Genomic DNA, 24,861 nt, shown 5'->3' with positions numbered 1-24,861 from the left:
AGCTCCAGCTAGCCTTAGCTAAAGCTACTTTAGTTACTGTAACATTTTCCGCAAGTTATTCTTGATAACTGCTTTTTAGTTAGTAGTAATAGATGATTGAGAGAAGTACAGTGAAAACACAGAACAACACTGAGCAGCTAAGCAGTCCCTATTTCCCTCGGGTGTTGTAGGTATCAAGGAAAGAACTACAAATGAGTGAACACTGATGAAGTTGTCAGATACATGACTAAATGATAATGGTGCTGAACAGCTGGTTGTGCTCCCGGGAAGAGCTCCAGGCTTTGAAGACAGTTTCGTAGTGACCAAACGGTGTAATTACAATGACACGTGACGCACTACAGCAAACTAGCTAGCTGTGTCAAGATATAATAAAATGACTGTTAAAACTGTTCTGCTGTTAAAACTAGCCTAGCTTCCACAACGGGCAGTTACTTACTGTGGACATTTATCACAAGTTCAGTTAGCTCCAGCTAGCCTTGTCTAAACCTACATTAGCTGACATTTCCGGCCTTGTCATTTCCCGTAGGTAGGTGAAAAAATGCTAATTTAGATAATCTGACATCTTTGTAACTGTTATCGCGCTAAGAAATAAGGTAATTCAAGCTAGCTAGTCCTGTTTAAATTAGCCTAACTAGCTTTTAGCCTAGCTCTGTTAGCCTAGCTTGGTGGAGCATAAGGGTGACTGGTGTAAGGGGATTATGTGCATTTCTTTTTGTGAAGATATGTAGGGTCTCTCCAGTTTGTAAGGCCTTAGAGAACACTTACAGATTCAGGCACTGATTTTTAAGCAGGGTCTGGAAATCCATTTCAACACTGACACCATTCTGTCTTCATCATCCCTCCATCTCTGACCAAATGTTCAGCCGCCAAGCGTGATGAATAGATGGAAAAGTCTGTCTCTGATGACTCTTGTCTTTATTAGAAAATGCTCAGAGTAATACAGCCATTACGAGCCCATACATTCACGAGGACGACTCCACTATCTACTCCTGATTAGGAGAATAATTTAGTCTCGTTCTGGGACCACCACTCTGACGGGCTCATCTCTCTGTAAAGGGCACAGAGGAGAAGGAATGAGGATCATGCGAATATGGACTCCACCCATCCATTCCATTTATACGCTGCTGTGTTTTTAGCATAATGAGCCTTTATAATGCAGCTCATCAGTATGCCGAGGGGGAACCGAGGTCCGTCCCGAGCAGTCTGGATCAGCTGGAGTCATACTTTGCTCCGCTGCGCCCACACTCAAGGACATTACATTAGCATCGATTGTCCTCTACTCCACCCAAGAAGAAAGAGGAGGAGTCTTCAATTCACTGTCGATTAATGACCGGACTCTCTTTTAATCAAAATATGTGTCTAAAGCACTATAAATGTCGTTTATGGTGACTTGGAGGCTCCCTACTGCAGCTTCAAAGTCATCAATCATTCAGTTTAAGGTTATGAGGAGATGGAACTACACTTCCCAGAATGCCACGGGCGTTTTTCTTTTTTTTTTTTCCTTTTTTTTTTTTTTTTGGTCCAACCACAGCTCGGCTCCGGGTTGACCATGTGTTGTGTGACTGCCACCGGACGGCTGTCTGTAGAAAGTGCAGGGAAAACGTGCCGCACAGTGACACACACACACGTATACACACACAGACAAGCATGCGGGCGGCAGCAGCAGCAGCAGCTACACCAGCTACATCAGCGGGGAGGTAAAGATGGAGTAGAGAATTATGTGCCTCGGCTGTCACCGTCAACATGTTCCCGGGAGTTTTCTATGCACTGCTGGCGGGTTTCCTCGGGGCCGTGGCGTCGTCGTCGGCCAAGCTGTCCCTCGGAGCCGACTACCTGAAGGGAGTGTGTGAAACCGGACTCCGGACGTGGGGAGAGCAGCGGAAATTCAGACAGGCGGACGAAACTACCGCCTGTGACCGGGTGAGGCATCGCCGCAGTTAAAGTTGCGTGAATTATTAACGCGGCGAGGAGGACGCGCGTGAATAATGCAGCGCTGACGCGCGTTCATTGCCTGCGAGCGGGGTGATTTGTTATCCTCGCGGAGGAAGTTGGGGGGGTTATCCCCGCCCGCCTCTCCTCCCCGACTCCCTCAGCATCAGCACCATCAGCAGCATCTCGCGGGGAGAGCCCATATGCAGCAGCAGCTGCGCTCTCGTGCCGTGTCCGCGTGCTCTGCACAATGCCATTGCAGCATTGTGTGTGTCTGTGTGATTGTGTGCGTGTGTCTGTGTGTGTGTTATCGCGTTGTTTTGTTCAAACTTGTCTCCGCGTGCTGTTGGCGTTGATGTAAAACGGGGTCAGGTTTCTTCTGTGACCTTCACGCTCTCCTGCACACGTCACGCAGTGATGTCATACACATCTGCAGGCAGCTGTCTGTAGCCTGAAAGCCTCCCGAGACGTCAAGCTGTGGCCTTTCAAAACAGATGATGTGGTGCACGTGCAGAGTGGGGCAAATGCAAAACAAATGATGTTAATATTCGCCACCTTGAATGCGTCAGGAGACCTCAGACACACCGTCAGGGAGCAGACACCGTCACCGCGTGATGTCCTGGTGTAGTTCATATCACTGTGTTAGATGTGATGTGTGCTGTGGAAGATTGTGACCAAGTACATTTACTCAAGTACAACTTTGAGGTAGTTGTACTTTGAGCTTTTTCATTTTATGTCACTTTATACTTCAGATATTGTGGGGTTGTTTTTTTACATCCTTACATTTTGTCAGACATACTAGTACTGTATATACTATATATGCAGATACAAATTGCGTAGACAAAACTACCTTAAAGGACCCATTTATGGGAAAAGGTGATCTTTGAGTCTCTTTGCCAACTCGTAAAAAAAACAAAAAAAACAAACGCTGCTGTGTAATTGTAGGACGAATCCCAGCTCCCCTCATGTCGTGTCCTTGGGCAAGATATCTGAACCCCAGATTGCTCCTGTTGAGGAAGTGGCACTTTTGCAGTATGTAGCATTTTGAATGCAAAATTAGAACTTAAGTAAAGTAAAGTATTTTAAATCTGTGGCATTTCTACCTTAGTACTGAACAGCATACTACTTCGACTACTGGATATTCAAGGACTTAGCTTGATGTGACAGTGTGCCAGTTTGCTTCTTTGCGTTTTACTCCTCTATTGTATTTAAGTGCAGTTTTGAGTCGGGCCGCAGTGATGAACTGGTTTCAGGTTACAGCGCATACCGGAGGGTTCTCCCCGGTTGTAGTATGTATATTTGAGCAAGACACTGAGCTCCAAATGGTTCAAAATATAAAGCGTCATGTGATCGTTTGTGTTTCTCAGCTCCACATCCCTCTGAGGCTGTTGTGCGGCGGGCTGCTCTTCACCTGCAACGCTGTGATGTGGACCTTCCTCGCCAAAGCACTCAGGTACTCATCTTCCTCCACCCGAACCACTGTGACCACCACCGCCTCCAACTTCATATCCTCGGTAAGTAACGGCCTCCCTTATGCACCCTTCCCTTTCCTGTCTTCTCCTGCAGACTGTAGTGGAGTGTAGATTATTTTCAGGGTGACCTTATATCCTTTTCATTCTTACATAAGCTGCTTTATTTTAGAAAATAGGCTGTACTATATTCAGGAATAACTTGTCGCAGCGATTCGTCCTTGTCACAAGTTCGAGTCCTCGTTCGACACATCCCATGGAGGCTTCCCTTTTGGCTGTTTTATTTTGACCAAGAAGAGATCCTGATTTTTTTTTTCCTCCCTGCAGGCTTTCCTGGGGCAGCTGATCTTTGGTGAAGCCCAGATAACATTGTGGTGGGTTGGGATCTCCCTGACCCTCTCTGGTTTGTTAGTGCTGCAGAGGGTTTCACCGCAGGACGGACACCAGAACGCAGTCGCCAAGGACGAATAATACATATTGTCTCCACTAGCTCAGTGCAGTCTGGCTCCAGCTGACTGGATGTAGCGTGCTTTACTCTCCGTCTCCTCTGATTTTAACACCAAAGAATAGTGAAGTTCTCTAAGTGGATTTGGTCGATTCTGTTCCTCTACAAAAAAAGTACTTTCATTGAAGACTTTGCTCTCTCTGCACTGCAGTGAAAGAACAGGAAGAACTTCCCAGCTAAGTAACTTTCGTCGCCACGCAGGCTGAGAAATCCTGCTGGCTCAGCCGCAGCCTTCTTTAGGCTTTTTCTAAAATCAGAGGAGATGTTGGCCTTCAGCCAGTTTGATCATGGCACAGCAACAGTCTGGCTAGAGGAGACAATCTAATGGATGCCTGTGCCCAGTTTCCCAGAAGCTCTAAAAAAAAAAAAAAATCATCTTTGTCCACAGGCTTGGAATGAAGCAAAAATTATATTAGCTTTAGTCAATGACAGCACAACAAGGCATGAGCTAACACAACGGGAAGGAAAGGAAGGGAAGAGATTCAAAGGAGTAATTTGACATTTTGGGAAATACAATAATTGGTTTTCCTGCAAACAGTGAAATGAGATGATTGATACCACTTTCATGTCTGTCTGGTAAATATCAAACTGATGCTCGTGGCCTTTTAGCTTAGCATCATGAATGGAAGAGGGAACCAGCGAGCCGGGCTCTGTCTGAAGGTAACAAAACCAGAACTTCTCAAGCTCAGTAAAGCAACTTTACACTTGTTTTATTTGTGCAGAAGAAACAAAAAAACCTTACCTTTAGACGGAGTCATGCTAGCGGTTCCCCTGTTTCCTGTCTTCATGCTAAGCTAAGCTAAGCTAAGCATCTTTTTTCGCTTTAGCTTCACATTTAATGGACATACTTGAGAGTGGTTTCAATCTTTTTCTATCTAACCCTCAGGAGCTCCGGGTTGCGAACATATTGGTTGCACATGGGCCCAAAAATCTGTTAAGCCTGAGTAAACTCTGGTGTGCAGGACAGATTTTTTTAAAAGGTCTAAAAACAGTTCTATTGCTGAAGTTTATTGTTGCATTCTTGTTATCTGCACCCTATTCCTGTTTACAATCATTTACATAATTTGGTAAATAAATAAATGAATAAATAAATGTTTTATTTGGTGCAGCTAAATGAAGACGCACCACTGTCACCAATGTTAAAAGTGAGTCTGGAGCCCTGACTCTCTGTAAAAGTCAAGACATTAGAGCATTTCTCAAAATATTATTATTCCTTTAAAGGACAAAAGAGAGAAAATACAATACACTATATGTAGAACACTGACAGACTGAACTGAGGTCAAACGTTTGGGTTCGCGAGCATTTGGACAGCGAGCATCATTAGCTATGCGCACGATGTCACCATCAACGCATCAGCCTGCGCGTTACGCATATATTTCAGCCCTCGGATCACCAAAGCTTTCTTAATTCTCATATTTCCTTAAGTTACAACGACACTCACTGTAAACATCCTACACTGACGTTGCATTTACTGCATGCTCGAGGCGATGTTGTGAATGGAGCCCTTAGGAAAAAAAACGAGGTGCGCCTGTATTATCACGAGGAATAACATTAATGTAGCGCTGAAAGGCTTGTCCCTGGTGAGAACTTGCTGTCTGCCTGGGTCTTTCTCTCTTTCTTTTGACTTTTTTCATTTGCCTTTTTCTCCTGACAGCTTGAACCTTAACCTTACGATATGAGCACGACATGTTTTCAGAGGCAGCTCGTCTTCCATTTTCACGATTGATGTGCGCATGTTCCACTTACAGCTCACACCAAAGCATCCTGGATGATCTAGTCCGCGTCAGAGCGGCGTCCCTGTGAGCTGCTTCATTTCTTATTAAAACTGACTGAAGACTGGCTGAACTGTCTCTCCAGCAAAGGAGACATCACATGGCCTTTTTTATTTTTATTGCCATTTGAGCTTTACGCGCCCTGCGTTTGCAATCTCATATTATTGTGTTGCACATCACGAATATGTCCGTCCATCACCCCCTCATCTCTCTGGATTTCATGGACACCTGGCCCCCACGACATCTCCGGAGCTGTCAGTGGGAGTGCAATAACATTATACTTCCTTTAAAAGTCATAACACTGTGATGTGTGTAACAGCGAGGGAGCTTTGCGCGTTAATAATTGAGCAGAGAAATGGCAATATGTGCTACTCGAGGGACGTTTTCTGTCAACACAAATCAGCTAAGAAAGCATATACTATAGTTCACAGGGATTTGCCTGGATGTGATATTAAAAGGGTTGCTAGATTGAACAATATTTTAAGATCACACTTTGCTGTTCGGATACATATCATAAGTGCATAATGGTAGCTATAATACTTGTGTGTAATGTCCCACGGCAGCAATGCACAAATATATCAGATGTCCTTCCAACTGCTGCTGTGCAGGTTTTGTATTGTGCAATTTACATGCATCCCTGTTTAATGTGACTGCAGTGACAATGTGATTATACAGCTCTTATATTAAAAGCCGGCTGAGCGACGTTTCATCGCAGGGATGTCCTCACCACGCAGGATCTTTCAGCGGTTTAGATCACACACAGCCACACACACACATACAGGCAGTGATATCGGAGGTTAAAGTTTTGTGCCTCCACGTTTTGGGATCCTGGATATGTTTGCATTAGTTAAAAGAATAGCTAAAAATCTGGGGATGTTACGCTTATTAGCTTTTGTTCTGCTGAGATTTATCTGAGAAGATTGACACCACTCTCATGTGTGTATGTTAGATATGAAACAGGAGCCGGTTAGCTTAGGTTAGCATACAGGCTAGAAACAGGGGCAAATAGCTAGCTTAGCTCTATCTAGAAACTGGGAAAAAGCTAGGCTAGCTCTTGTAAAAGCTGTCAGTAAAAACAGTCTCATAAAGCTAAGATATTAGAAAAAAACAACAATTGTTGGTTTTATTAAAGGTTAAGTGCTGGAATATTCTTAATGTTCAGGAGCTAAAAGTTGTGAAAGCGCTTTAAGAAATTGTTGCGTGTTTTAGTCATCCCACTGTGAGGTAAGATATAATCACTCTGATAACTGTCTGATAAATATTTAACTACATTAGCTGATTAGCTTAGCATAAAGACTGGTAACGCGGGGGAGCAGCTAGCATAGCTCTTTCCAAGGCGACATACTCCACCAACCAGCATCTCTAAAGCTTGCTATTAGGCTAACACAAAAGGTGAAGTGTTAAGTTTAGTGTAACATTATTGAAATGTCGAAACGCTGAAATAAAAATTATCCAAGCTAGCTGTTTCCCCATTTCCTGGTGCAGTGCTAAGCTAAGCTAACTGGCTTAAGGGTCTAGCTTTGTATTTATTGGTGTTTATTACCTGCCATGAAACAGTTGTGGCAACTACAACCACAACTAGTATAAAATCATGACTTGTCACACACTTAATATTGATTACGAATAACTGCATTTAATATGCTGCCTGTTTCCCCCTGTTTGCTAAGCTAACAGTCTGCTTTTTGTATCTTCATATCCAACACACAGACATTTGACAGTTGTATCAAACTTCTTGTCTAACTGTCAGCAGTAAAGTGTATGAGCACATACCCTGGGCTATTCCTTTAAACATGTATCTTTAATCCTTGCTTTTGAATCTGAAGATGTTTTGGTGCCTGGCTTTTTTTTTCTCCAGTTAACCGCATGACATGAAGGTAAACCATCTACCTGTGAACCCACTCTCACTGTAATATAAGCAGCCAGAGCTTTGCAGTAGCCACATATCTTAGCTCTGTGACAGCGGCATGGCCCTGAGTGTGATGTATTTATATCCGTGTGCACATAAACGTTAGGTGTGGTTGTACACAGAGATTAGAAAAAAAAACACAAATGTGATCGAGCTGTGTGACATTGACGAGTTAATGAGCTGCAGTGCAAAAGAAAAAAAAATGCAAAATTTATCAGGAACTCTTGTGAATCAATAAAGTTTTGACCTGTCTCTTGGTGTGATGTTGATACCAGAGCTTCTCAGAGAACAATCTTTCTTTGTTCACATTGGCAAATGAGACTGATTTTTGCCTTGATTTTGGTATTTTGTTGGTGCAATTCAACCTAAAGTACGTGCAGCTCAGTCGCCACATTAATCCGAGGCTGCAGCTGCGTAAGCGAAATTGAACACATTTACCTTTTTAACACAAATCAAGAGTGCTTGTGATTAGCGGGAGCGACTCTGTGAGCTCTGATATAAACCCTTCATAATGTGTCTTACGTGAAACAAACATTTGTAAAAGTGTAAATATATTCTGTTAATAGGAAACACTCAAAGGGGTGCGTAAAATGTAAAAATGTCATTTCCACCAGGAGAAGAATCACTACATTATGGAATAAACCTCTCATCTGACAAAACAAGCTTCTCGTCTGCATCGCTCAGATATTGTCAGCTGTGGGGGAGATGTTCATGCTTTTACTCTACGTCCAGGTGATTTGAATTGGACGTGAATTACAGTTACAATTGTTCTTCACTTGATATTCAGCTGGATTTCTCATATAGCTTGGTGTCATCTCTTTGCATTCACAGCTATGTCCAGTAAACACTCCCTGAAGTTAATGAGGCTGGACGTGACGTTTGCCCTGAGCTATCCTGCATCTTCTTCGCACAATGAGCTTCATGCTCCATTTGTCCAGCTCCCTTCCTTTAAGTACCTTTTGTAAAAATAGAATACGAAGCATTAATTAGTTTGAAGCCCTCTCAGATGCCTCACGCGTCTGTTTCTGCAAGAGAGAGATTATATCTTTGAATAATATCTTTTTAAAATGTCTTTATCCCCTTTTCATCCCTAAACTGAAAAGGAATGTTTCAAATTTTTCTCAAAGAACAACCATAATTGTTATTATTTATGTTGTACAGAATATGCTTTATAGTATGTATATATTTATATACTTTAAAGCTTCTTTTGGTAAGATAGTTAATCTGTGCTTCTAGATAACAAATGTAAACCATCATTTTAAAGCGAGAAAACTGGCTATTTCTGTAAAGTTCTTCTCGATTCCTGACACAGAGTTTGATTCTGAAATTTAAACCATTTCTCAGGCGGATTCCTGAGGACGAGTTGAGGAAAGAAGATGCTGTGGTAATCTGGTGGTGCATTGTGTTGCCAGACAGCAGCAGAACGTCTGGATATAATTAAATTTTTCGTGTTTGCTCTGGTACTTTTTGGCTGGTTACAGTGAGAGGGTCCAAATGTGAAGCAAAGAAGGTACATTTAACCAAAAGCTGTGTCACATACGTAGAGTTTTATTTCATTCCCCTTAAAACAAACACCACAATCGAAAAGAAAAAAAATAAAATAATAAACATTGTGGTCCACAGTACATATTCATACCTGACCTCAAAGAACATGTTGAACAATTCAAGAAATAAAAAGAAGAAAGCTGGTGTCCTGTATGTGTAAACTGGAAAGCAACTGTTGCATCCCAATATGTTGGTAATGTTTATTTTTTTTAAAAACTCCCAAGCCTAAGAAAATGTCCTTCTTGAACGTGCTCTACTCTTTTAACAGTTACCTCAGCGGCTCTCTTCATGTATAGAATTCAATTTGGCATCACGTTTGTTCAAATGTGTCTTTCATCACCCATGTTTTTTTGTTTGTTTTTTTAAAATTGCGATAAGGCTTTCAAACGCAGACGAAGGCAAAGGCATTTTTAGTCTTAAATGCTTTGAAGTGGCCTGTTTCCTATCTCTTCTCCTCTCTTCACACTGGCGGCCACATTGTCCACTGTTATTCTTTAAGGCTTCTTTTCCCCCCAAATTACACCTAATCCCATCAATTGTGAGCGACTGAATTACACTTAAGGTCAGTGCATTCAGAGAGCAAACGTGTATTGCTTTATTCCCTGACAGTCCATCTGAGCTGGTGACCGTGATGGAAATGTTTTTTGTTTTTGTTTTTTTTTTTTCATGCAAAGAGATCAGCTAGATTCACCACACAGATTTGTCAGATAATGAAAACCAACAAGAAGGACACTGAAAAAAACTACATGATGGAAAGAATTATACTGAAGTGCCGCTTTCAGTATTGTACAAGCCGAGAAACAAGACTGCTGTGCGCGATATTCAAATCGTAATCCTTTTTTATACGGTTTATGGTCAGTGTCTTTCCAGCAGTAGTCCTTCAGCCTGAATGAAGTCAGCTTTTTTCTCTCTAGTGGTTTTCATGGTTAGTGGCAAAGTTGTCAGGAATGAAGATAAAATTGTGATACAACATTTTTTCTCAAAACCTTCTCACTGGTATCAGCCTCATTGAGGCAGTTCCAGCGTCCTGTTTCCGTGCAGTTTTCCATTCATGCTTTTAAAAAACACTTAAGTTGAAACACTGAGAATCTGTCATCTCATTGTTACAGTGGTTTAACAGAAGAGTTAACTGTCCGTCTCAATACGCCAAACTCCTAAAATTCACATAACAGTAGCCAACAGAAGCATGATGAAAAATAGCCAATTATAAAACTCCCGCTTGTTTGGCTGCATCAATGACTGTAATAAAGATGGACGACATGACAGCCCGCCCAAAGTGAAGCCAAAACCTCTCTATCGCCCCCCGGTAGCTGGCTGCACCTCCGGCGTGTCAGCAGATGGGAAACGTGCCATACAAAAAACGCTGATGTATGTTCACATATTCCATTTCTGATTAGTCTGACTGAATCAGTTATGTGATGCTACAAATTAAAGGGTGTTTCGTCATTGTGGAGAGATGAGCCCTGCTTGCGGTTAAGTCGTGGTTGCACAGGTGGAGGGCCTGTAATCTCGGCTCCATCACCAAACCACCAGGACAAGATGGCCACACTCGTATCTGGGATATTCTGGCTTCAGAAGACGTGCATGCTAACATGTTAACAGTTACTCTTCTGTTGCATTTCTGGCTGTCATGTCAAAATTGCACTTGCTGTTACCACGACGACCACAGGTGTTGCCAAATCAACCAGGACTGAAATATCTTAAGGATTATGAACTATTGCTGCTCTCTGTCACAACAACCTCTGAATGTCCTTCACAGTGATCTGGCATCAAACGATACAACGAACTCATTTTAAAAACAGTATGAAGAGACGTGATCCTGCCCGACCTGACTGTCACATTAAGGCAAAAAATAATAGTAATGTCTTTAAAAACAGCAGATGCCACCACTCACCAAGGCAAAATCATCCACAGCGTTCAGCAGAAGACTATTGCGACGACACAAGTACAGCGATGAAGAAGTGACAGGATCACAGCAATGTTTACAGGAACACAAAACCCGACGTCTGTCTCGGCACTGGGACCGCGCCGCTCCGAGCGACGACATTCTGGACTCCAGCTACAAATTCACATTGTTTAGTCTTGAAAAAGCGGGAAATGATCAGACGTACTGCAGGACACATTTTTCCGGAGAAGGCAGAATTCAGTCTCGTGGTGGCTTTCGCCAGCTCTCATCAAGTGCTTGTCGCCACTTATTTGTTTTCTTGTTCAGCTTTGTTTTCCTTTTTTTTTTTTACAGCTACACCTCATTTATTTCAGTCAGCACCCAGAGAGAAATAACACAAAAAAGCAAAAATGCGACTTGTTGAAAAAGAAAAAAAGCATATTTTGACAAGCTTAGAGCAGAACAAACACCCTGAAATATCAACAAAAGAATATCCATGAATGAAAGAAAACGTAGAAGTGGTTAAGAGGAGTTCATGCTCGTTCAGGTCCAGACCAGGATTGATCCGTCAGAGTCCAGCAGAGCTCAGCACAGCGTCCGGCTCTCACACAATGTACTGGTACACGTCCGCCTTGCCGTGGTCGGGTGCTGCAAAGGGGCTCAGCCAGGCCACAGAGAACGGGTGTCCAAACACCACCTTCATGTTCATCCATTTTGACTTTTTGGCCCATTTTCTCTCCTCCTTCTTCAGCTGTTCGATGCCCTGCAGGGACGAGACAGACGAAACAGGAGAAAGATGTGAGTCTGCAGTCAAAGCTGACACTCAACATACAGTCAAGGCGTGTATTTAAACTTTAATGTGCCGGCAGAAAAAAAACACAGCGAGGGATTAAAAATTAAGCATGTCTTGCATTCGTTTTGTCTCTCAGAGGTCTTTCTCGGGGTGAGGTGACTCACTCTCAGCTCTTTCCTGATGTCTATGAACATCAAACACACACAGATGAAGAACTGGAGGCCACATTAGACTGAAATTGACTGAAAAAAATGATCTTTGTAGTGAATATTATAGCGCGGTGAGTCATCGTCGTGGGTGGTTTGAGCGGATACATTATGAGAAAATGCTATCATCTCAACCTGCCTGGAGGCGATAAGTCAATTACCTGCTCCTACTCACATCTGTGCTCTCATTTAGCCAACAACAGACAGTGTGAATACAGCACTTATTCTAGAAAGTGAGCACTGCTATATAAACATGCGCCTATCTATCATTGATCCTTCCTCATTTTATTTGTTCTGACTGACTTTCTTTAGGCATTTCATGGTTTTGTTAGATAGTCAACAGTGTAGAATGACAGACAACTTATGGGGAGAAATTTCTGGTCCTTGCTGTGAAGACTTACACCTTGTGATTTTCATACGTTTAGCAATAATAACTGTGGTTGTACCAATAACAATACCAGCATCAGAAATGCCTTCGATACAACCTAGACGCTGGCTCGAGCATCAGTGAGTACACGAGTCTCCGCACCAGACAGCGTTAGTGATGCTGAGTTTATTTGCTTTTTTCAGAGATCCTTTATTGACTTGTTTAAGGAGAGGGTTTACTTGTGGGGAAAAAACTGAACTGAAGAGGACTGATAGCACACCAGAGATCTTTAAATAGATTTAGAGGCACCAAATTTTGTGACAAACTTTTCTTACCAGCATTTTTGTTGAACTCTGGAAACTTTAGTTTTGGTGAATATTATTTGCCTCACCCGAACCTGCAGAAAGCCACCAGGATGAATCTGTTTAAAGGCGACCTTGAACTCAAGTCACATCCAGTCAAGGATTTTAAGAAACTCTACATCTGAGCAGCATTCTGCCCGACTGTATGCACTTAAACAGTTTAACAGAGTTTTTACTGCACAATTTATGTAAACAGCAGACAACCTGAGCAATTTCAACCACATGTTGGCACACTTCCTATGCGTATCCGGTGGGTGACAGGGCGAAATACGCCACGTCGAAGAGTAAATATAAACTTAAAGTAGTTTTGCCTGCATGAAACAGCTGTATATATATTAATTTTCAGACACGCTGGTATTGGATTGGTAAACAGTGTTAGCATTAGATACATAGTGCCTTCACAAGCACAAAAGCTTCACAGGAAACAAAGCAAGTGTTCCTTTTTTGTGGTTTTATCTCTCTGACATCAGCCTCACTGTTTATTGTTCATGTTCTTCAAATGCAAATGCAAACCCAACGTTTCCTACTGCTTCACATGAAAAAAACACAACAGTGGTTCTAATTTTAAAGCCTTTAGTCATCACAACACCCCAGAATTTGTTTTCTAGAGAGCAGCTAGTTTTTTGTTTTAGTGTAAACAATTTAAGGTCAGAACATATTCCATGATACCTAATAACCTTTCTGTCACTTTTAAAATGATGATAAGAGCAACAACTCACACAGGAAGAATATATCTAATATTATCTTAGCCTTTGGAATCCATCTTTCAGAGTGACTGTAATAAGCTCGGGACAAATGTTTGTTTGGTAATTATGTTATATGAAATTGCAAAAATGTTCCCTAACCATAAATAAGCTTGGAACTGATGCAAGAGCTCAGTCTGCAAATCTCTGTCCACAATCCTCATTGAGATAAAATATTAAAAACTTTGCAAAATGCTTTTAATGCAACAATTACTGCTGACTCACTCTGTACAGAAAATGAATAAATACAACTGATACAAATGCAAAAGAGTCTGACTGCTGTCTCAGTGAGGACACGTCCTTTCTAAGTTTGAGTGAACATTGCAGCAGACCTGCAGGGAAGGTCAGAGCCAGTAGCTCATTTTCCACAGAGCTGGTCAGATCCGATGGGGGATGATTCTCCAGCAGAAAGACAATTTAACCAATCTAACTACCTCACTCTGTCCCAGGCTGACTTGAACCGACAAAATTGCAACTGAAATTTCATTTTTCGGAGTTGTTCAGTGGAGGATTTCATGTGTGACATGATGGCCACTTTGACTCACCGTCTCATCGGTACAGATGGAGTGGACCTGGGTCCCGAACATGACTGCAGTGAAGATCAGAAAGAGGAGGCCCTCAAAGGAGAGGAGGATGAGGAGGATGACCGTTGATGGGGGAGAGAAGTTACTGCACTCTGGAGAAGGATGGAGAGCACAGAGAGAGACATTTGTCATGTAAATGAACAACAACTAGTCAGCTCGACCTGGAAATAAGCAAATATGACGGGAAATTCTTAGATACAAGGGTGTCATATCTCCCCAAACTAGTCTCTTCTGAAGGGAATAATCAGCTACACTTATATATGGATGGTAATAAAACAGTTAAGTACAGACTTACTTGTCCAGTCTTGTTCAAAGCAGAAAACAAAATGGAATGCCACCATGATTAGCGCGTGGAAGGATATTAGTGCAATATACATCTGGGGGAGGGAAAAAAAGAGTCAAACAAAGCACTGATTTAGTGTTTGGACAGGAATCTTAAACAATCACGACAACATTTGAAAAACAAATGAGGCCTCTATTTGTTTTGATGAAATTTCAACCTCTGGACATCCGACTGTAATTCATGCTGACTATATACAAATCAGGGCGGCATACGTGCTAAAGTAGAGTGTGAGGCTCAGAACTGTGAGAGAGAGTATGTTGATATGAATGCTGAGATTCATTTTCTGTTATGCTTCACCAGTTTTACAGGCGTTATAGGGTTTATTCTGGGCTAAAAATCATTCTGTGTGATGAATCAAATTCTGGCAAAAGTATTTAGTTTATTTCCTCTGAACCTACAAATCTATTTAACTTTCTTTTTGATATTCAGCTCGAGCACTCTTCACTGTGTTCTCTTGCACTCGCTTATTTCAAACCAGAACGAACAAGTAAAAAGAGCCACAACGTAAATGATTACATTGTGTTTCAAGACTCACCGTGAAGAGAACAAAGTATTTCTGGTTGTTCTCTCCGACGCAGTTGTTCACCCAGGGACAGTGGTGGTCCATCTTTTTGATGCAGCGTTTACACACACTGTGGACACACAGATACATAATACAGATGAAGGGTACAGCAGAGGTTTCCAAAGATAGCTACTTCAAGCACAGGTAAGTCGTTGAAATAAGACTAAACTCAACATGAATAAAACTTTAAAACATTAATTTGATGTGTAAAAATGGCTTCTGATGGATGTCAGGGACCAGAGCAGACTGCTCTCTTTCATGTCGTCTAGACTCTTTGTGTGCGTGACGGATTATTTATCTCGCAGAATTGCAGGTGGTTGACGACTCAAGTCAGGTCTGATGACGCCCCATCTATCACCTGACACAGCAGAACTCAACCTGCACGCTTTTGTTTTCCAACGCTGTGATATTATTTAAAAAGCTGCCGTCCTGTGTGCAATACATCACTCTTACAATCGAGAGTATCATCGCAGTCCATCATTTGAAACACCCACAAGGATGACTCATCATAGTCTGCGGGGAGGAGAAAATCCATTTCATTCAAACTGACACCCATTGTTGCTTCTGAGACAGAATGACTCACTGGCTTTACAATTCAATTACTCTGCCGTGTTTTTGTGCTTTTCACGCCTTGAAATCCCAGGGAAACCACTGAGCCGGCGCAGAGGGAACTCCTTATTATCAAGCTGCACAGTCTGCAGGGAAATGTTACACAGCTACTCTAAATAAAGAAAAGAAAAAAAAAAACAGGCACAGGTGGATGCAGGAGTCCCCAGCGAGAGAGAGAGAGAGAGCAGCATGAGGACTGTAAGGTGCAGACTTCAGCAGAACTCTCTACGCACCATCTTTAAAGTTGCAGCGTTCGCAGGGGGGAACTCTCAATATTTTCTGAAATGTACACACTGACACAGGAAGCTGTACCTGCAGTGGTGAGCCCTGTCAGGCTTGATGCTGCAGCACTTGGGACACTTGTAAACCACTTGTCCGGGTTTGAGCTGCAGGCTCTCGATGAATTCTTTGGTAGCGTTCCCTTTAGGCACAGCTCCCTGACAGAGAAGGGAGGGAAAAAAAAGATTCATTGACAAGAAATTCAGACATTCATTTAGCTGTAGAAGCTCCTTAAGGATGGAAATTCCTGCTCACAGTGAAGAAATGTATCAAAACGTAGAATTTGGCTTCATCAGTTATCTCAACATGTTAGACTAAACTAGAATAGAATATAACTATGACAAAGAAACAAACATGACATCTGAATATCAAAGATGTATTACAGTCTACATATCTCTGTTTTTTTCCCATACAGTACCCAGTTTTCTACTCAGGGCTTTTCTCATGTCTCTGTTGTAAAGGGCCAAATGCACTGAAAGCGTCTGACAGCCCACCTATTGTTTTCAATCACCAGACGCACATCAGAAGCAGCATGAGGCGCATCAGGTGCTGCAAAATCTTGAATCAGTAATGACCAAATTCGGCTGTTGTGAAAAGAAGCAGGAGGCTGTCAGAGTGATGCACAGACAGACGCAGAGTTCTTGTTTTGGGTTTGACTAGCTGCATGTGTCTTGTGTATGTGTGTTGGGGGAACCTTGGGAACATCTGAGGTCAGTCTAGAGGGGTACGAGTGCTACATATTAATACCGATTCTGTGGTGTCGACATTTCAAATCAGGTGCCCGCACTGCGCAATAGGAGCATGAAATTATTATAACCGAGTGATGTAAACTGTCATTTCCAGGACGTGTGGGCCTCATCACTCCTCGTCTCCTTTCCGCTCCATCCTCCTGCCCGTGGACTGGAAATCGATCTAATGGATGACCTTGAAGGTCGTCTCCATTCCTACAATGCATCTCGAGGAGAGCGGAGGCTTGCCGGAGGAGCTGCGAGTGAGGATGCACAGGTGTGTTCTTTGTGAAAGTCTTTTAAAAGAAGCAACACAAAGCTGGAACGTACAAACCACAGTGGAATCAAGACTCAAGAAACAAATCTTTCTTTTGCTTTTCAGTAGTTATCAATGATGATGAAACCTTATGCCCTCTGACTTTGTGCGCCCATCATTTTACTTGGATATGATTTGTAACCTTATGCGATGCTGTGCACTGAAATGAAAGCAAGTATATCATTTGTCAAACACTGTTGGCCATTACAAAACACTGACCGGGTCTGTGCACATCGCCTTGGCGTGAGAGGCGAGGGCGAGGAAAGCGAGGCCGTTGAAGATCACGCCGTTGAAGAGGCTGTAGAACACGTTCTTGGCAGGCAGCAGCATGACGAACACCACCACGAACTCGGCGTAGAAGACCAGAAACCAGGTGATGACGCCGCACACAATGCCACAGCCGTCGCGGATGAACCACATGGTGCCGGAGCCGGAGCGGGGCGGGGGAGGGGCGCAGTGCTCGGGCTTCAGGTAGCCAGCTTGCCGCTCGATGTCCCTGGTGCGGTGCCCCGGGCTCTTCATCCTACAACACCCGTGTCTCCAACCACATACTGCGAGGAGGGAGGGAGAGGCAGATGGAGAGGAAGAGGGGGAGCGGAGAGATGGGAAGAAAATGAAAGAATAAGAGAATTAGAGAATTAGCTGAGGGATTTGGAGTGAGTGCATGTTGATGAGGGAAGATACTGCTGAACGGCTGCAAGGATTTATTATTTTTATTCTCAGCATCAGTAATTTCGAAGATTATTTTCTTGATTGCTTTGTCAATGAAACAACAGAAAATAGTGAAAAATGCCCTCCGTAACAGATTCAAACAACTTATTTTCCAACAAACAACCTAAAATCCCCCAAACATATCATGCAAGTCAAAATAAAACTGTTAATCCTCAGGAAACTCTAACAAGAAAACGCTTGATTGAAAAACAAATTAAATGATCGGTGGATTGACGAAATAACTGCGTGTCAATCATCTAATCGTTTCAGCTGGATATTCATTTCCTGTCCTGAGTGCTTTCCCTCCCACAACAATTAAGAGCTGGTGTCAAGCATCTAATAAGTGCTCTGCATCCTCGAGGAATATTAAGAGGGATACTAATACCAACGCAGTAAATCAGCAAACGAGCGTCAGGACAATACTCAGGAGGAACAAACACTGGCTGGTCCAATCCCAAAAGGCCAGCCAGACTCATCCCGCAGCACAAGGAAGAGGCTAGTGTTGGATTTACAAAACCATTAAGTGAAAACAATGCTTCAAATAACTGTTTACACATTGACACTGAGCTGCGTCGTGTGTGTCCGGCTCTGAGAGGAGACTCATGAAGCGGGTCTGAGTGTGTGAGGACAAAGATGATGCGACTTCAAAGGGGATCAAGGAAAACAAAAACAGACTCTGAGGAAGGCTGGAACTCCTCGCTGAGTGAAATCAACCTGCTGGGTCGTCCCTGAGGATTTAATCTATCCATTAGGCCAAACTGAGCGATAGTCTAATCTCACTTTTATGTCCGTGTTAATTAGGGCTCGGCCAACAATCCAGGCAGTTAAACAGATAGCTTCCCCCCCACCAGAGACGAAGAATTTAATCAGAAAGAAAATGATAAGGTGTTCCTACAGCACGTTTTGGGATGAATTTAATCTACGTCATCTCTGGATTGAAGTAAAACATCTCACGGTCCATTACAGCAAAGAATCCAGATCGCTCTTGCGAGACTCTTTCTCCACACAGAACCAACTCCACCTGGTCTCACACTCACACTACACTGAAAGATCAACCACCTGTCTGCGTTGGGTTTCTGTAAATGGAACGCCGGTATGGTGTAGACCCGCTCTGTGTGGAATGTGTCACCAGATAATGTTTAGTGCGATATGGAAGAATGTACTTTACGATAGGAAAAACAAATATGGAAACAACAGCACTGATAAAAACATAAATCCTGCCAATAATTACACAATGAGCAACACACAAAAAGGGTCTTAAAATGAACTGAGGTTTGTGGCATATTGCTTGAAATACTCCAAGCACTCCACGTCTGAGAGTAAAGCCAAACAGCTTTAAGATATTAGCTGTAACTTTCAACTGGGATTAGTTCTCAAAAGAAAATAATGTATTCATCAGTGCAGCTGATTGCAACTTTTCAACTTCAGCTCTGAAAACAGAGAGGCGGGCAATGTCTTGATTATTAATGCACTTCCTGGTTGGAATGACCTTTTCCAGATCCAGTACGGCCGACTCCAAACCCCGCCGCGTAGTCTCTTAACCCTCTTCACCACACTTGTCATCACACGGCAGGAGTCAGGCGCTGTGGGAGGTCGTGTTGGAGGTCTGCTGTGTCTGCTGCTATCACTTTCACTAGAAGGCGAGGGATTATTGTACCATCTGTCTTGGCTCCAGCAGCAGCGCGCAGTGAATGTAAAGATATCTGCACACACACTGTACACGTCAGTACAACTCTGAGGTACTATAGTGTTTCCATTTAATGCTTCTTTATACACAACTGTGTTGGTCTTTACATTTTTGAATGTTTTAGGACCAGGAAACATTATGTTGACATTCTGTCTCTCAGGTAATCTATCAGCAGCGTGCTCAAACCAAACCAGGATAAGCTGCTTTTAGTTAGTTACTGTTCCCTGACTTTGACCAGCTTTAAATTCAGGTTGTCTTCTCTCCTCATAAAATATCAATCTTTTTAAAAAATTTTACAGTGCTCTCTAATGTTTTAATTTCCATTTCAATGTTTAAATGTACAATGTAGACTTTAAAATTACAAAAAAAAATAACAATTAACAGTTATCATACTGTACCCATTTTCTTTACTAAGGTATGGTATTCAACCATATTAGGGTTTTGGTTTGTTTTATAAATCAAGTTTCATCTATGTCAGGGCACAATGTTTTGTCAGATTATAATAAAGACTTTATTTGACAATAAAAGCCCTTCTGTTTTCATTCCTTTGAGGGTCATTGTAACTGATATTAACAATAATAGATAATATATGACAAAAAAGCAGCAAACTAAACATCTCAGAAGCTAAAACCAGCATGTTTTTGTTTTGTTTTGATAATCGATTATCTGACCGTTCGTTTCAGCTGTATCCTCAGACCAAACAAAATGTCAGCAAAAGAATCATATGAAGGCTTTCTGCTTCTCAGTTGATAGTAATTTCATATCAAGATTTTGCAAAAATAACAAAAACTTGCTGAACGGGTTTTTGTTTCATCAGTCTGAGCTAACAGCTGGTACTTCATGTGACTCTTTACCAGTATTGATCTGATTCAGCCGGTGGCAGCAGCCCAGTTCAAGAGAAACTTGTTCCAGTGAGGGGGGCATACAGGACGCTTGACAACATAATTGTTTCACTCTATTATCAAACCAACAATGCGTCAATGGCCCTGAATCTGTGGAGATAGAGACAGGACTTCCTATAGTAAAGCGCTCAAAAGACTTGGCGTGAGACTTACTGCAAAACCAGAGTTGATTAACAACTACAGAGCAAGTCAACGGTTTCTTTTCTTGTAGACTCAAGAATGAGCCTATAGATTTCTCTCAGTGAATGGCTGCTGTTAGCGTGAAAACAACTAACTGACAGTGACTTGACTGTAACAGAGGCAATTCACGTTACTGCAGCTCCAGAGCAGTTAAATGTCACTGTGTTATTCTTTTCCAGTGTGAAATGCCACAACCATGATGCCTCTGCAGTGCTGTAATATTAGATGTAGTGTGTGAAAGTGCCAGATTTATGCAGTAGTAATGACTCAGAAATTCAATTAAAGATTTAACCCAGCTGCTAGAATGCATGGCAGCACCTAACTGATGAGGTGTAGATATACATTCACATTTAATAAGCTTTAACAATCATCATCAAAACAGTGAAAGCCTGTGAAAGCATAGTGATGTTTGTGTAAAGCATCGACCTCTCGTGCTCATAGCAATTATCATGGCGGCAAAGGAGGAATTCAGGTGAAGCAGAGGGGAATAAAGGGGAGGATAGGGAGGATAATCAAGCACAGGACTTTCACCCAGAAAACTACAGCTAAAAATGTTATGTACGTAATGATTGTAAGTTTGTAACTGAATGTACATTAGTGGTGATTTTAACCAAAACCACCATGTTTTCCTAAACCCGACCAGTAGCTCAAGAGCCTGAATTTAACGAACTGTGAGTGCTGCTGGTAAGGTGGGAACAGTAATATTCAGTCGTTTGAACAGAGCAGGAGGTTTGCGACAATATCTATCACCCACCTACAGTGCTGTCCTGTGATCCCTCCCCATAACAGCTTAACACCCATCCACACCCGTACTCACCTAGCCCCAACAACAAGCAGCCCTAACAACTCTGAAACTCAGAGCTCATATAACTTCCTCTTGCGATACGATTACTGCCCAAACTTTAGAGTTTTATAAAAAAATAAAAAAATAATAAAAAAAAAACATGCAGGTGGTCTGAGCAGATTCCCCTCAAGGTTTGACTAAACTGAGTCACTACATCATAACTCCTTGTAGTGCATACTATCTGTAACTCACACATGACATTGAAAATAATTTAGTGAGACATAGACGTAGAAAAGTGTTCAGCCATATGCTAGTTTATGGCTATTTTACATGTAAATGATGGCAAACTTGGACTTGGACAAGTTGCAGTCGGCTGAGACTCTTTTTTTTTTTTAACTCCAGCAATTATTTATTCTCAGTTCATGTCCAGTATCTATGAAACCGACTCCAATGAATAAATACATAAATGATGCACAGACAGATATTGTGATACACTGTCATATTATAATCTTCCAAAATATTGATCGTTGCTGAATCACTGTACCATAATACTTTAATTATCATGAGCAACATATCATGAATCATATTGTGATTTACTCTGTGTTTCCACCCGTGTGATTGTGAAAGTAAAGACAACAAGTAGGACTGGACGAGTTGTGAAAAAATGACATCACTTTACTGTAATGCAGCCTTTAAAATAAGAAAAAGACAACACCTGTATGAACATATGATCATATCAAAGTCTCAGATGATATTTCAGGATATGATATATTAATGAGGTATTGTCCAGACTTTCTTTTCTGACCCACATAAGGCATTTCAAGACCAGAATTCATTTATCTCTCTTGATTCTTGCCTTTCCAATAACTTCACCTGTGAAGTAGTACTTTAATGAATGCATGGGTAGTGACACACTATTTCCCAGCATTGATTGAAATGTGTTAGTGACCTTAAACATGTCTGAAGTGCCCCTGAGTCTGATCCTGATCCTGGGGGGGTTGTTTTCTGGCTAAATGACTTCTGACCCCCCTGAAGATGACTTCACCAAAAAAGGGAAATTACAATGACCTTATGATACAGCTATTATGGCATGTTAGGGCTAAAAATAAAGGGACTTCCAGAAAGCAACCGAGCAGGAAGTAACTCTGGCAGCTAGAGCAGGATATCTGGATGTAGTTGATGTAACAGTCCCTGAACGTCACATTCAACTATTTCAAGAGTTCACACTGAAGCGGGTTTATCAAAGACTTACCTCGCAGTCTCCTGGCTTGTGGACTGGAGTTTCTTGAGGTCCTTTCTCAGTTTCCTGCCTTTTTTTTTTTTTTTAAGTCAAACCCCTTCCAGGATGAGAGCGTCCCCTCCGCCGCTCCCTCCGTTAGCGCAATCCCAGCTAACCTCACCGATCTGCGGGCAGCTCCTCTCTGCAGCTCCGCTCCCGTTTTCACCGCCGTCGCCTCGGTTTCGACGAGGGGCTAATTGGCCTCCTCGTAAGCTAACACACACCTGAACCGAGTCTTAAAACAGGCAGGTGTCTTGCTATTCTATAAAAAAACTGCTTTATTGGGCAGTAGGACAACACAACACAGCCGAGATCAAACCAGGAAGTCCGACACTCTCTCCTGCTCTCATTGGGCGTTGCTGCCCTGAGCTGAGTCTATCAGGCAGCTCGTCCTCCTGACGGTGCACCGCCCTTAATGAGAGATGGATCAATCACACACGGATGTGAAGACACACACCGCCTACATTTTTTTTGGAGGGGGGGATAGCTCGTTTCATTTGTCTTTCCAATGTGTCCATAATTCTGATATCTTTCTGGAAACACTACAATGTGATTTATGTTTCCATGACCACCACAGCCGGGGGAGGCTGTTGGGAGGCCACTGGCCGAAAACAAATGTCACTGGGCCCCCCTCGTTTCTTATGCTCCACAGCTTTTCTATAATAGATTGAGTGATATGTTGTCTATGTGGCAAACTTGTTTAGATATAAGTTAATGAATCAAATACTCGTACAATTGTAATACTATACTGTTTTGAAAGTCTAGTGTGTAGTTCAGGGGGATCAAATGGCAGCTACACAGGTTTTCTCCAGGTACTTACTCCCACAGTCCAAAGAGATGTATGTGTCATGCCATGTAATTGGTCACTCTATGGTTGTTTGTCCCTACATCCATCAGTCCTGTGATGATGCAACAAGGGTTGCACCCTCGCCACTGCTCGCCCATCGTCAGCTACCACCCTGCAAAGGATAAACGGTTGTAGATGACGGGTGGATGTTTTCATTTCAATTACCTGAAACTAAGAATTGCTGTGTTTTCACTACCATAGGATGGGACTTTTTTGAGCAGTGCCAGTCATGATGGTATTATCTGACCTGGATCAGGAGCCATTCACGTTATACCAGCAATTTCTCATCCCAGTTTTCTCCACAGAGCACCATTACAAAAGAGAAGGGTGAAAAATTGGGACAATCCCGAATTACGAGTTGATGTCCGGAGTCCCAAATTCTGTCCCGACTGTCCCAAAAATTAGACTAAATCAGTGTTTGGATTTGCTGCAGGCTAATGATCCGTTTTGAACTTATCGTGGTGACACACCCCGTTGTTGTCACCCTGCATCCAGCTTGAAAAATAACTCACAAAGGGAAATGAAACCATCCATCGCTGACATCGCTGTTATGAGTAATGATTTAAACACTTTGTGGCCTCCATACAACACTATCATTGCCTTTTGTTTATTCGGTTGTTTTGTTTTTCCTAATGAGAGACAGCTGAATTCACAAATAATAACTTTAGACATGAGTTTCGACTTGCTTGTTTCACGGTATCTAGGACAGATGTTCAGCTGGTTGCAGGCTGCCACCTCACTGCTACATGTCACTTAATCCTACACACTAAACCATTGACACAGCAGGGCAGATTTTGACACAGCAGGCCCTTAAGCAGGTACAACTGTAACGCCTTCGGCATGTAAATCGATATTATGCTCCAGTTTTATACATGAATAGATTTTTAATTAAATGTCAGTAACAGTTGACCCATCTGTTACACACAGCCTGTAGCTTTGGGAGCTCCTGGACTGTTACTTCCTTTGCCCTTAGTAAACCAGCCTTGTGTGTTCCTAAAATTAAGTTACTCATTGTCAAACAAATCATAAATTAATTGCCACGCTGTCAGCCTGGCACGTTAACAATAGATACGCTATTGACAGATGTGGTTATTTACCCATTTTCCATTTGACTGTTTTTACTTTCTCTGAACCTGGTCTCTATTTTGACTGCAGAGGAAATATGAGGAGTTTTAATCCTGAGCCAAATCTGAGTCTATTGTTAACATCCGACCAAATACTTTCATTTTAGTAGAGGTAACATATGTGAAGATAAAAACAATAGTAACACCTTTGACATGTCAGGCTTTCAGAAAAGTTTCTAAATAAAGCTAGATATGCGAAAATATACTGTACATGCTCATAAATCATCTTAAAAAAAAAAAAAAAAAAACAGTATCCTGGTGTAATTTCTCCACTTTTTAAAGCTCACAGTCTGTTTTTACTAAACCAGCAGCACCGGTTGGGCGGGGTCTTCCATCTTTATAGGAATCATGTTTTCATAACTACCGGGACATCCGGGTGAGCAAAGCAGGTGAACCGTCGATTTTTTTTTTTTCCGGCGTCGTCGATTGATGACGTAGAAGAGA

General features: G+C 42.2%; 2 protein-coding genes across 2 annotated transcripts; one reads left to right on the top strand and one right to left on the bottom strand.

Moving 5' to 3' along the window:
- Positions 1 to 1,539: 1,539 nt before the first annotated feature.
- On the top strand, positions 1,540 to 9,270 carry LOC119016712 (transmembrane protein 42). Its single transcript, XM_037092865.1, has 4 exons — positions 1,540 to 1,920; positions 3,297 to 3,443; positions 3,726 to 8,313; positions 8,413 to 9,270. The coding sequence occupies exons 1-3, from the start codon at positions 1,744 to 1,746 to the stop codon at positions 3,867 to 3,869; spliced, it is 468 nt and encodes a 155-aa protein (XP_036948760.1). The 5' UTR covers positions 1,540 to 1,743; the 3' UTR covers positions 3,870 to 8,313; positions 8,413 to 9,270.
- On the bottom strand, positions 9,110 to 22,950 carry zdhhc3b (zinc finger DHHC-type palmitoyltransferase 3b). Its single transcript, XM_037092864.1, has 7 exons — positions 22,420 to 22,950; positions 17,123 to 17,454; positions 15,893 to 16,017; positions 14,945 to 15,041; positions 14,362 to 14,443; positions 14,028 to 14,158; positions 9,110 to 11,774 (listed from the first exon to the last, which is right to left on the bottom strand). The coding sequence occupies exons 2-7, from the start codon at positions 17,423 to 17,425 to the stop codon at positions 11,616 to 11,618; spliced, it is 897 nt and encodes a 298-aa protein (XP_036948759.1). The 5' UTR covers positions 17,426 to 17,454; positions 22,420 to 22,950; the 3' UTR covers positions 9,110 to 11,615.
- Between the last annotated feature and the right edge of the window lie 1,911 nt (positions 22,951 to 24,861).

This window comes from Acanthopagrus latus, chromosome 3, assembly GCF_904848185.1.
Source record: "Acanthopagrus latus isolate v.2019 chromosome 3, fAcaLat1.1, whole genome shotgun sequence".
Taxonomy (NCBI): Eukaryota; Metazoa; Chordata; class Actinopteri; order Spariformes; family Sparidae; genus Acanthopagrus; species Acanthopagrus latus.
The sequence above is the reverse complement of the archived record's forward strand: the minus strand, read 5'-3'. Positions and strand labels throughout refer to the sequence as shown.

Bases quoted from the DNA above. Each gene is read 5' to 3' on its own strand.
- LOC119016712 (XM_037092865.1), top strand. From the start codon at position 1,744: ATGTTCCCGGGAGTTTTCTATGCACTGCTGGCGGGTTTCCTCGGGGCC. The intron at 1,921-3,296 runs GTGAGGCATCGC...TGTGTTTCTCAG, and splicing joins AAACTACCGCCTGTGACCGG to CTCCACATCCCTCTGAGGCT. The intron at 3,444-3,725 runs GTAAGTAACGGC...TCCTCCCTGCAG, and splicing joins CCTCCAACTTCATATCCTCG to GCTTTCCTGGGGCAGCTGAT.
- zdhhc3b (XM_037092864.1), bottom strand. From the start codon at position 17,425: ATGAAGAGCCCGGGGCACCGCACCAGGGACATCGAGCGGCAAGCTGGC. The intron at 16,018-17,122 runs GTCAGTGTTTTG...CTTCTCTGTCAG, and splicing joins AGGCGATGTGCACAGACCCG to GGAGCTGTGCCTAAAGGGAA. The intron at 14,159-14,361 runs GTAAGTCTGTAC...ATCCTTCTCCAG, and splicing joins CTTTGAACAAGACTGGACAA to AGTGCAGTAACTTCTCTCCC.